This window comes from Microplitis demolitor, chromosome 9 (genome assembly GCF_026212275.2).
Source record: "Microplitis demolitor isolate Queensland-Clemson2020A chromosome 9, iyMicDemo2.1a, whole genome shotgun sequence".
In the NCBI taxonomy this organism is placed as follows: Eukaryota; Metazoa; Arthropoda; class Insecta; order Hymenoptera; family Braconidae; genus Microplitis; species Microplitis demolitor.
The window spans coordinates 17,915,534-17,928,472 of NC_068553.1; the positions used below are offsets into that span (position 1 = coordinate 17,915,534).

Sequence of the window (12,939 nt, forward strand, 5' to 3'; positions counted from 1 at the left end):
TGAACGTGACACGATTTAAAATAAACATTTTTTTTACCCCTTGTGGAATTTCTTTCAACGGAATTTTAATTGCATTATTTTAAAAACTTTTTGACGTAGAAACATTTTTTTTACATACATATATATTATTTTTATAATTTTGCCAATTATTAATTTTTTCCCTGAATTTTAAAAATTTAAAAATTTAAAATTTGTCATGTCACGTTTTTAATTTAAACAACCAACGCTTTCTCAAAATTTTATTTATCGCCCAGTTATAATTTTTTAAAATAGTACATTACGTAACAAGTGGACTAAATCAGCCATTAATCGTCCTGCGCACTAGTCGTAGACGAGTGCTAAACTTTGCGTCTTACGGATAGTAGTTCAGTCCACGAGTTGCGCACTATACTTTATTAAGCGCATGTCGGTTATCCTGATTTATTAAACAAAACCTATAAATCAAAGTCGCAGTGGTCGTTCAGCGATACAGTGATAATTTGCGCTAAAACTATGGGCATCAACACTGCAATAGTAGAGGACATGTAAAAAAACTATTCAATAATGACTTGAAGAGTGTAATTATGAGCTCATTATGTAACGCTGGTGGAAAGTCTAGAAACCTGCATTACCTTATTCATTAACGTACAGTCATATTCCATAGACTTTTTAATTCTCAGTGCGCATGTCTGAATATCCGCCATGTTTTTCAGACTGTTTATACGTCTATAATGGTATAAATGTATGTTTGCTCAGTAATTTGTATGAAGTCCAAAACTTTTGAATTGCCGCCTTTAAAATATAGCGGGTGCGCTTGCGCTGAACTTGTGATAAAAACAGAGGAGCAGAAATTTCCTGTAAATTCTGACATATTGAATTCCCCTTCTTCTTTGAACACTAAACTACAGCGCATGCGCTTTTACATCTACATGAATGATGTATATAAATATATACAGACATGTAAATGTATAAAATCGGGTAGGAGACAACGTAGCTCGTAGTGGGGGTCAAGATTGAGGGGAAGTTCCGAGTTAATGGAATCCAACTTAAATGTCGATAAACGGCCACTTAGGGTTCGCTCTTTACAGAAATGATAAAACAGGATAACCGTGTATGCGTTTAATATATATATTAATAAAATATCATTTCATTGAGTCGCAAAGAAAACTCCCATCTCATCCGTACGATATTATTTCCCATCCCTTCCTATTTTTCATAAATATATGTAACATGTAATGTGTATATGTGTGTGTGTATGTTCGTACGTATGTGTCTGCGTGTATGCACGATATAATAATGACGTAACGCAGGATACACGGACGAAGCATCACTTCAAGCAACACACCTACAACAGCCCCACCTTCTGTGACCACTGCGGTAGTCTACTCTATGGTGTCATCCACCAGGGCATGAAATGCCAAGGTATTGGTTTTGTAAAAGCCTAAATTATAAATTTAAACCGCCACTATTATTTTACATGGGTGTTGCTTTTTTTTTAAAATATATAATACATATATATTTATACTTCAATACTCTTTTTCGTCACTGAGTAAATTTTTTGAAATTTCTTCACTTTAAGCATTTTATTATGTACCTAATTGACTCTATTAATATTCGCTTACATTTTCTTATAATTATATGGAAAATAAAGTTGACGATACTAAAACTTTATTTTTTAAATCGAATTATCGTTAATTCGACTAATTGTTTTTTTTTTGACCTGACACATAATTTATGAGTTATGTTTTTGTGTGACAATTTGACATGTAAATATTACTGCTATTTTCCTGAATTATTTATTAATATTTATAAATATCGTTTAATGTATATATGTACATAAATATATATATGTTACTTTTATATTTTTCCGTGGATAAAAAAACATATAAGTTTGAGTTACACAGTTCAAAATTCGTTACTTTTTTTTTTTTTTTTTTTAAGAAAATTTTATAAAAAACATTTTTCATATTTATGTACACATATTATGTCGATTTGTTAAATGTATGTACGTATGTGTGGTCTTGTACTTCTATATATTTTTACAACCATTTATTTAAAAAAAAAAAAAATGAAAAGAAAATATTTTTATTAAAAATATATATTTAATATCAGTCTCTGTATTCAATACTTCTCATGTTATTTTTTTATCATATATTTTTTTTTATTGATAATAGGAACAGTAAATATTTTTAAAACATCGCGGCATTATAAAAGAAAACTAAAAATTGATACGATTTTTTATTTAAAAAATATAGTGCTAGGTATAAATGTATATAAGCAAAGTAAAAAATGAAGCCTTGATTAAATCGATTATCGCGTCATTCTTATTCCTCTTGAATATGGCATTATATGGAATATCGATCGAATTTTTATCGTCACTTAACCTCGAACTAAATACTCAACATCTTGAGCTCGATCGGACTGAAAAGCTTTTAATTAATGTTAAAATTTTTTATAACATACATATATACATATATATGAAAAAAAAATTAAACAAGTAATGATACTTGACATCTCGGCAAGATTTATCGTCGCACAAAACTCAGCAGACTCATCAACTTAATTTTTATGAAACGGGTCACAAGCAGACCCTGAGGTGTAAAATATATGAGAGATGATGATATGTATAGATGTCTTACTCTTTTTTCATTTAACTTTTATTTAAAGGGCAATTCCGTGCTTGAGACTCTCATTGCTACTCGTACTTAAAAAAGAACAATAGCTGCTGATGTGCTAAGGGAATTACGTAAATGATTATATTATATATATCACGACACCTGACCTTGGAAAAAAAATGTATAACTATTTTTTCAAAGGTTGAATTAAAAAAAAAAAAAAAAAAAAAAAAAAAAAAAAAAAAAAAAAAACATTAATTAATAGATAAAATAGTTTAGTTTACTCTCGGCTAGAAATTTTTTCGCTTGAACACTGACATTAAATCTGATTTAAAATTTATGAGGTACAGTGGTATAGTTGTAACAAGCAGGCTTTCACAAAGAGGATACTAATGAACAAGCATGGCAGAGTTTTATCTCGATTTATTTAGATATTAATAGTAAAAAATAAAATTATATTTTTATTTTCATTCATGTCGGCCGGTCAGTTCGTATGTGACTAGACGCGATATCTTCCGAAAAACCAAATCAATCGACCTGATTACTTTAGCATCAGCTTTTTACTTCCGTACAAGATAACTCTGTTTATTATCCCAACTTGAATCCTTTTCGTTTAATTATAATAAATATATTTAATTTAAAACCGAGGGTTCGTCACAAAATTACCCGACATATTTATTTTTTTCAATGTTTCTGCTTTCGGCCGAGTACTGGCGGCATTGGCGTTGTGGTTTAAAAAATGGCGGGATTTAAAAAAAGGCGGGTGATTTTTAAAAATTTAAAATTAAATTACAGGCATACAGATTAAGAATTTAACATTTAAGTCAATCAGTTATTAATTTAAAAATTATCATATTAAAATTAATTATTAATTAACTTTCTCATTAAATGGCAAAGTTTAATAATATTTTAGGTTTATTTCTCCTGCCAATAAAATAATAATTACTCATAAGACTGTCTTAAAAATATCACGTGTTAATTAAATAAAAAAATCTAATAAAAATCTTCAGTGAATTTATAATTTCAATTACAACATGCGCGTTTGAGGTCTGATTTTAAAGTTTATAAATTTTTATCAGGATTAGTAACGCAGGCAGTCGCTATTTATAATTTTCATAGAACATAATATAATACAAACTTATAACAATAAATAATTAGACAAGTTGTTAGGAAAATACAAGGAAAAAATATAAGATTGAGTTAAATAACTTGTGGAATAATAAAAAAATATGAAAAGATAACTTGTAGAGTTTAAGTTTTAAAGTTTTAAGTGGGAGTTTAACAAAAAATTTAAATGTATAAAACTATAAATTAGAGCTAAATTGCTGGGTATTCATTTAATAAAAAAAAAAACTCTTAAAGTTGTTTTTTTTTTTTTTTAACTTGGCTTACAACTCACGTACTCTATCGCTTTATTTTACTACTTAGCTATTATTGATGCTTAGCTGTTACTGTAAGAGCCAAGGGTCTATTCAACTGGACATAAAACCAAAAAAAATAATTCATAAATAATTTATTGTGCGCCCTTGTGTACCAAGCATGTGCAAGAAGTGAACAAAGCAATAGTTGAAAAAGCAAAAGCTAAAAGAAAAAAAATATATATATGACCGGGATTTATTCTCTACACCCTCTACTCTTTTCATCGGCTAGTAAAGTCTTATTAGGGCAGTGGGCCAAGAGACAAGTCTCGCCATAAAACTAGGACACGAGAGAAATGCTTTCATTGTTTTTCTTTTGTAAAAAAAAAATAGGTTATGTTTTTTACGAACAAGAAATTAAAGCAGCAAAATATTCATAAACATGTCTGATGATTATTTCATCATATGTCATCTTAAGAAAAATAAATATGACATTTTATATTGAAACATTAATTAATTATTAGTGAAGTAAAAATATAAAATGCAGAATGGCTTCTTTAACCTTGAACTTTTTATTTATGTCGTGTCAATCGAATTGAGCGGATCATCTTTCGCAATTACACTCCCGGTTACATTCCATTTTATATTATATAGATTACGTAAACATTAAAATTTTAGCTAAGCTAACTTGAGCGTACCTATTATTATCGTTTATATACAATAACATACGCCGGAAATTGTGTTAGTTGCTTTGTACGATCTTTAATTAGAAATAAAGCCGTCAAGGTGTATTGGACACGAAAAAGTTATTTAATGCTAACGAAAGTTAATGGGCAGCTACTATAGCCGTACGGATTTTTACCATAGCGATAAGGATTTGTACTGTAGCCGTACGGAAATTTATGGTTAAATTCTAATTTGGTTGTCTTATTAATGCAAAAGTAGTCAGTTTTTAGATTTGAACTGTACTAAGCCGTACGGATTTCTGTTTTGGCCATACGGTTCTGCTATAGCCGTATGGATTTTTACTACATCCGCGCAGATTTTTACTGTAGCCATACGGATTTCTACTGTAGCAATACGAAGTTATACTATAGCCGTACGAATTTTTACCATAGCCATAGAGATTTATACTATAGCCGTACGGAAATTTTTGGTTAAATTCTAATTTGGTTGTCTTATTAATGCGAAAGTGGTCAGTTTTTAGATTTGAACTATACTAAGCCGTACGGATTTCTGTTTTGGCCATACGGTTCTGCTATAGCCGTATGGATTTTTACTACATCCGCGCAGATTTTTACTGTAGCCATACGGATTTCTACTGTAGCAATACGAAGTTATACTATAGCCGTACGAATTTTTACCATAGCCATAGAGATTTATACTATAGCCGTACGGAAATTTTTGGTTAAATTCTAATTTGGTTGTCTTATTAGTGTAAAAGTGGTCAGTTTTATAGAATTGGGCTTTCCTAAGCCGTACGAATTTCTGCTTTAGCCATACGAAGTTCTGCTATAGCCGTACAGATTTTTACTACAGTTATACAAAGTTCTATTATAGCCGTACGGATTTCGACTACATCCGCGTATATTTTTACTGTAGCCATACGGATTTCTACAGCCATACTAATTTCCTCGCGTGTATGATACAAAAATGACCAGTTATTAAAATTAAGTTCACTAAGCCGTATGGATTGCTATTATAGCCGTACAGAATACTAATGTTCTCATGTGGAGTCAGACTGTAGCCCAACGGATTTTTATCATATTCTTATACATTTCTACTATAAATGTATTAATCACTATCTTAGCCGTGCGGATTTCTATGATAGCAGTGCGGATCGCTACTATAGCCGTACGTACTGCTACAAAAATTTATATAAGAGTCCTCTCAATCGATATAGGAAAAAAAATTTCTAAAACACTAAATAAAAGGAAATTAATCATTTATCAAAATTTGGCTATTGTAGCCGTACGGATTTCTGCGGTAGCCATACAGATTACTCTTAATCAAACAATAGGTTTCAATAGGGACCCAGCGTACTCTTTATAAATAATTATGATTATAAATTATATATTAACTAACCTCAATGGCTAATGGGTAATATTCAAACATTAATATTTACAGGTGTAAGGTTGTAAATAAATAATTATTATCTATTTATTGCTGTAATAATTAAGATGACTATAAAAAAAATATTCAATAATACACGTGTGATGCAAGTATGAATGTCTTTAAAAAAAATATATGAATAAAATTCTTTTAATATAATTAACCAGGACAAAGTATAACAGAATGTTGAGTATCCAAACTTTCCTTGAATTACAAATCCTAATGCAATTGTCTCCATTCATACATCAGTACACCAAAGAACCAAAGAAATAAGAAGCAAAAAAGAAAAAAAAACAATGGGCTTTTTTTTGGGCCCTGTAATTTTGTGTTCTCAGGCGGCTAAAACAGCACACAAATGGGATGTTTTCACATACTTGACGCCGACTTTCTGCGATCATTGCGGCTCGATGCTTCATGGTATAGCACATCAAGGGCTCAAGTGTTCAGGTAGTTAACAAGAATTGAAACAATATGGTGGTAGTGGCAAAGTAAATAATAATAATAATAATAAAACTAAGGAATCATCGCAATCATGCGCAACAAAATTAATTTATAAATATATAGATATAGATATAGATATATTTTGAAAGGCTTCTCATTGCGAAATCCCATTTCCATAGACTTGTTATACGCAAAACATTAGAAGATATAATATATACTAGATATATGCACAATGTCATTAGATTTTATTTATCATTCGTGTATCCTCTAGAGAACTTCATCAGCGATAAATTTTTTAGTTCATCTTAATAAATATATATCAATGTATACGTACCACATGAAATTATTAATTAAATGCGTCATAGACGGACGGGGTTAAGAATTATTGAAGGAAACGTTTTTTATTTTTAATATACTTTATTGGTTTATATGTATGTGTATATATAAGTATCGTTAATCGATATTTTATAAATTTTTTCTGAAACATTGCTTTTCTAACTTTTATCTATTTGCATTAATATTTGAATTATATACAGCTACATACAGTCGACTACTCGTTATAAGACTGGTCTAGGGGACAAGGGAAATTTTTTTTTTGAATTTTTTTTTTCAGTATTCCCATTACTATGCATTTACTTTTGTCAAAAATCTCCTCGAAATGTAGATACTAAATTTACGAAGCTGAAACTAGCGGCCGTAATAAGTAGCGGCCACGCAAAAAATTTCTAGCCGCTACTTATTACGGCCGCTAGCTTCAGCTTCATACTAAATTTTCCTCACTAATTTTTCTATGTTTAGTTTATAATTTTGAAAATTTTAACGGTGGCTTATAACGAGTAGTCAACTGTAAGAGTGGCGCAAGCAAACCATTTTTTTCCAAATATTGTAAAAATTTTTCAAAATCATGCATTTTAATACTTTTTTACCAAAAATCAGCACAACTGGGATATTTTCCAAAAATCATTAAATATTGAGGCTGTATTAAAATGTAACTTTTTAGGGATAAAAAAATATAATGAAAATAAAAATGGAATTTTTGAAAATCGAGAGACTGAATTTTCAATATGCCGATTTTTGAAAAAAAAGTTACTAAAATTTTGAAAAGTTAAAAATATATATACGACGAAAAAAATATAATACGTTAGTTTTTTTTGCCACTAATATAATGTAGTTAAAATATCGATTAACTGCATTAACACCTTATGCACAACATATATGCATGTGCACTATTTATATCATAAATATATACATATATATGATATAATGTATAAAGTTTTATTATATACCTCCATACTCGTATTTATATTTATTCTCACCCTTCCGCTTTTAAATTCACTAAAATTTTTTTCTGTCACTCCCCAGCAGATTCCTTTTAACTATGTGACGACCTTGTTTACGTAATTCTATAGAATGTAATTGATTAATGTCACTTTCAATTTTACTGTAACAACTAAACTTGCTATGTAACGACAAGTATGTCCAGTCTATATATATCTATTTATTTTTATAAAAAACAAATTTTCTTCTTTCGTTGTTACAAAATAATATACTTGATATATTTATATATATTACTGATAATTTTTTTTTTTTAAGTTGGAATTGAGTAAAAAAGAAAGTAATTGATAATTTTAATTGATAGCATGTGACATGAACGTCCATAAAAGATGTGAAGAGAGTGTACCAAATCTTTGCGGATGCGATCACACAGAAAGACGTGGGCGTATTGCATTGCATATCACTTGTATTGCAAACAAACTCACTATTGAAGGTAACTTTATAAATTTACTACATGAAATTAAGTATATAGGGTGAAAAGTTTCAGGCCAAAGAAGTAACGTTATTTTTTCTCGGCCGAAAAAAGATCCAGGCAATAAACACATGTCCGAAAATTCAGCGAAATTTGGTCTAAACTAGGCTGACTCAGTTTTTTGCCCAACTTTAAGCTTCTTTAAAAAAAATTCCATGGTTTTTGCCACATATTGCCGTGTTGCCCTTTTTCAATGAAATTCTACTACTTTAGGGTAATTTCAATCGAATTTTGGACTTTACCAAAAAAATTCTATGACTTCAGAAGGATTTCGGCCAACTTTCGGCCTTTTCCAATAAAATTCTACGGCCTTAGCGTCATTTTGGCCAAATTTAAGACTTTTTAAGTAAAATTCTATGGTTCTGACCAAATTTCGCCTCATCAGCCTTTTTTCGGCCTATTGGACCTTTCCTGATGAAATTCTTCGACTTCAGAGCGATTTCAACCAAATTTAGGGCTCTTTGAAAAAATTCCATGGTTTTTGCCAAATATTGCTTTGTCGGCTCTTTCTAATCAAATTCTACTACTTTATCGTGATTTCGATCAAATTTGGACCTTGTCAAAAAAAATTCTATGACTTTAGAGGCATTTCAACCAACTTTCGGCCTTTTCCAATAAAATTCTACGACTTTTGCATGATTTCGGCCAAATTCGGGACTTTTTCAATAAATTATTTGATTTTGGCCAAATTTTGGCTTATCAGCCTTTTTTCGGCCTTTTCTAATAAAAATTCTTCCACTTCAAAGTGATTTCGACCGAATTTAGGCCTCTTTGAAAAAAATTCAATGATTTTTTGCCAAATATTGTCTTGTCGCCCTTTTCTAATGAAATTCTACTACTTTAGCGTGATTTCGATCAAATTTTGACCTTTTCCGAAAAATTCTACGACTTTAAAGAAATTTCGGCCAGCTTTCAGCTTTTTCAAATAAAATTCTATGTTTTTGGCCAAATTTTGTCTTGTCGCCCTTTTTTTGGCCTTTTCTAATGAAATTTTTCGACTTCAAAGTGATTTCAACCAAATTTAGGTCTCTTTGACTAAATTCCATGGTTTTTGCCAAAATTTAGCTTTTTCGTCCTTTTCCAATAAAATTCTATAATTTCGGCCGAAAATTTTTACCCGTAATGATACTGAAGTTAATCGACATCTCTCAATTTTTTTACAAAAAAAATAAATCAAAAAATTGCACCTATAGTTTTTTTATTTCTCTACACATGGATTTTTTTAGTTTTCTTTTTTTGTAACCGATTCGTTGAATAAAAAAATCCAATAATTGATAATCATCTAACTTCAGGATCATAATTACTACCTTCGTTAGCTTACTTGAGTAAATATTAGAGCTTACTTACTACAATAATTTAAATCATTACTGATGTTTAGTTCAGCGAGGAAGAAATCTCATTCCAATGGATCCCAACGGATTATCAGATCCTTATGTAAAGCTTAAATTAATTCCAGACACGGATGGAGTTAAAAAAAAAACAAAGACAATCAAATCATCTTTAAACCCCGAGTGGAATGAGACAATCACTTTGTAAGATTTGAATATTAAATGTTTTAAATTTTTCACTTTAATATTAATAATTTAATAAAAAAAAAAATGTATATATATATAAAATTTAAGTGATCTTAAAGCCGAGGATAAGGATAGAAGGCTTCTAATAGAAGTTTGGGATTGGGATAGAACGTCGAGGAATGATTTCATGGGTTCATTGTCCTTCGGTATTTCGGAATTAATAAAAGCTCCAGCCAATGGATGGTATAAGCTCCTTACGCAAGAAGAGGGTGAATTTTACAATGTCCCGGTCCCTGAAGAAGGGGTGGATCTGGCTGAGCTTAAATTAAAAATGAGGGTAATTTACTTACAATATTATCATTATATTAATCTAGTACTAGATTGTGAAAAAATCAGAGTGGGTTAGAATTTAATTTTAATTTTTATCCATTTACTCCCCTTTTAATTAATAAAAAAATTTAGAAAACTTCAGTGACGAAGAAAACGCCAACGCCTCAAGATAAAGATGTACCTCACAATATGGGTAAAAGTGATTTAATAAGAGCGTCTGATTTCAATTTTCTTATGGTACTTGGAAAAGGAAGTTTTGGCAAAGTTTTACTCGCAGAACGTAAAGGTACGGACGAGTTGTACGCGATTAAAATATTAAAGAAAGATATTATAATTCAAGACGACGATGTTGAGTGTACGATGGTAGAGAAACGTGTTCTTGCACTGTCTCACAAGCCACCATTTCTTGTACAACTTCATTCCTGTTTTCAAACTATGGTACTTTAATTCAAATTTTTATTTATTTTACACAGTAAAATTAGTTTTCTTTCAGTGAAAAATTTTTACCCGCTCTAAGAAATTTTTTTCCTACGAAAATCTTCATGATACTGAAGTCAGCCGACGTCTAATAGTTTTTTAATTTTTTTAAAAGCAAGAAATTATTAAAAAAAAAATTTTTTCAAAAAATTGCACCTATAGCTTTTTTAATTTTCTACATGTGCATTTTTTTTGTTATTTATTTGTTATCAATTTATTGCAAATTTTTAATTGTTAACTTCAGTATCATAAATTTTTTTGGGGCGAGAGAAAATTTCATGGGTAAGAAATTTTTTTCTGTGTATTTATATTTTTTAATTGATGAATAAATGATTAGAGTAATTTATTAAAAATCTACAGGACCGGTTATATTTTGTTATGGAATATGTAAACGGCGGTGATCTTATGTTTCAAATTCAACAGTGTGGAAAATTCAAAGAACCTGTAGCAGTGTAAGTATATCATGTACATTTACATACAACATAAAACACTGTACAGATGATTTAACAATAATAATAACAATAATGGTGCCGGCACCGCACACTATTTAAAAATAAAAAACTATTTTTACAATAACGTTATATATTTACAGCGAGGTGCACACCCACTCAATCAAATATATGATCAATTTTTATAAAAATATTTATTTCTTAAAAAACTTACACATGTGTATATTTATAGATTTTACGCATCTGAAATAGCGATCGGACTATTCTTCCTTCATTCCCGTGGAATAGTTTACCGTGATTTAAAATTAGACAATGTCCTGCTGGATCAGGATGGTCATATTAAAATAGCTGATTTTGGAATGTGCAAAGAGGGAATCACTGGTGATAGAACGACCAAAACATTTTGTGGAACACCTGATTACATTGCACCTGAGGTTATTTTATTATTATTTATAATTTAAGATTGAGTATATGTAAGCCTATAGAATGACAACCCATCCATTTTTATGAAAAAAAAAAAAAACAAATTATAATTGTATCTGATATATATGATCAAGTTCTCATTCACACATATGTTCATATATGAACTTATAAGACCATATATGAACACTTAAGATCATATATGACCTATCTGATGCATATGATAAAATTTAATTTGAAGAATATGATCATATATGCACTTATATGTCCATATGTAAACACTTATATTCATGGATGATTATATCTGATTCTATATGATCAGATTCAAAATCAAATATTATCATATATGACTATATATGAACACTTATGATCATATATGACTTATCTTGTGTATATTACCAATTTTAATTTGATGAATATGATCATATATGCACTTATATATATCCATATATGCACTTATATATCCATATATGAACACTTATAATCGTATGTGATAAAATTTGATTTTATATGATAATACATGATCAGGTTCAAATTGATATTTGATTATATATGATCATATCTGATATATATGATCAAATTCTCTTTGAAGAATATGATCATCGATACACTTATATGATCGTATATGAACACAACCATATATGATTATATCTGATTCTATATGATCAGATTCAAATTCAAATATAATATATATGATCCTTTTTGATATATATGATCAAGCTCATATTCAAACCTATGACACTATATGCCCTTAGTTGACCATATATGAATACGTGATCATATCTGATTATATATGATTATGTCATATCAGATTCAAATTTAAATATGATCGTATCTAATATATATATATATATATATATATATATATTCACCTTCACAGTTAAACATATGATCATATATGCACTTATATTACCACATATGAACACTTATGATCATATTTGGTCTTATATAACAGTATATGATCCGGTTAAAATTTCAATATGATCATATACTCAGATATTTCCTATATATTATATATTAGAGTGTGTCATACAGGGACAAAATTTTGTTTTCACTTCCGGTTCAAATTTATATTATCTAGTCAAAAATAGATGGAGTGATTCTGTATGTTCATATTTAATATTTAAATTTTTGAAATATAATTATACTATATTTTTTAATTAATGTCATTAATAATATTATTATTGTCATTATAACAGATAATTCTTTACCAACCTTATGGAAAATCTGTCGATTGGTGGGCGTACGGTGTATTGTTGTACGAAATGTTGGTAGGACAGCCTCCATTCGATGGTGAAGATGAAGAAGAATTATTTGCGGCCATTACTGATCATAGTGTTAATTATCCTAAGAGCTTATCCAAAGAATCAAAAGAAGCTTGCAAAGGCGTAAGTTGAAACACCCCCCCCCCTTTCCCCCTACACATATGTCAATAAA

At 29.5% G+C, this 12,939-nt stretch overlaps 1 protein-coding gene across 4 annotated transcripts in view; it reads left to right on the top strand.

Moving 5' to 3' along the window:
* The window catches only part of LOC103574703 (protein kinase C, brain isozyme), a 37,694-nt gene that overhangs the window by 23,547 nt on the left and 1,208 nt on the right, over window positions 1-12,939 (top strand). For 2 of the 4 annotated variants that reach the window (XM_053741808.1, XM_053741809.1), the window contains exons 5-12: window positions 6,400-6,511; window positions 8,145-8,273; window positions 9,691-9,844; window positions 9,935-10,163; window positions 10,289-10,594; window positions 10,994-11,085; window positions 11,315-11,516; window positions 12,702-12,890. In XM_053741808.1, coding sequence (XP_053597783.1) covers window positions 6,400-6,511; window positions 8,145-8,273; window positions 9,691-9,844; window positions 9,935-10,163; window positions 10,289-10,594; window positions 10,994-11,085; window positions 11,315-11,516; window positions 12,702-12,890 — 1,413 coding nt within the window. Of the gene's footprint in view, window positions 1-1,289; window positions 1,402-6,399; window positions 6,512-8,144; window positions 8,274-9,690; window positions 9,845-9,934; window positions 10,164-10,288; window positions 10,595-10,993; window positions 11,086-11,314; window positions 11,517-12,701; window positions 12,891-12,939 lie in introns of all 4 variants that reach the window. The other 2 variants (XM_008554214.3, XM_014443724.2) reach the window with 2 other exon arrangements.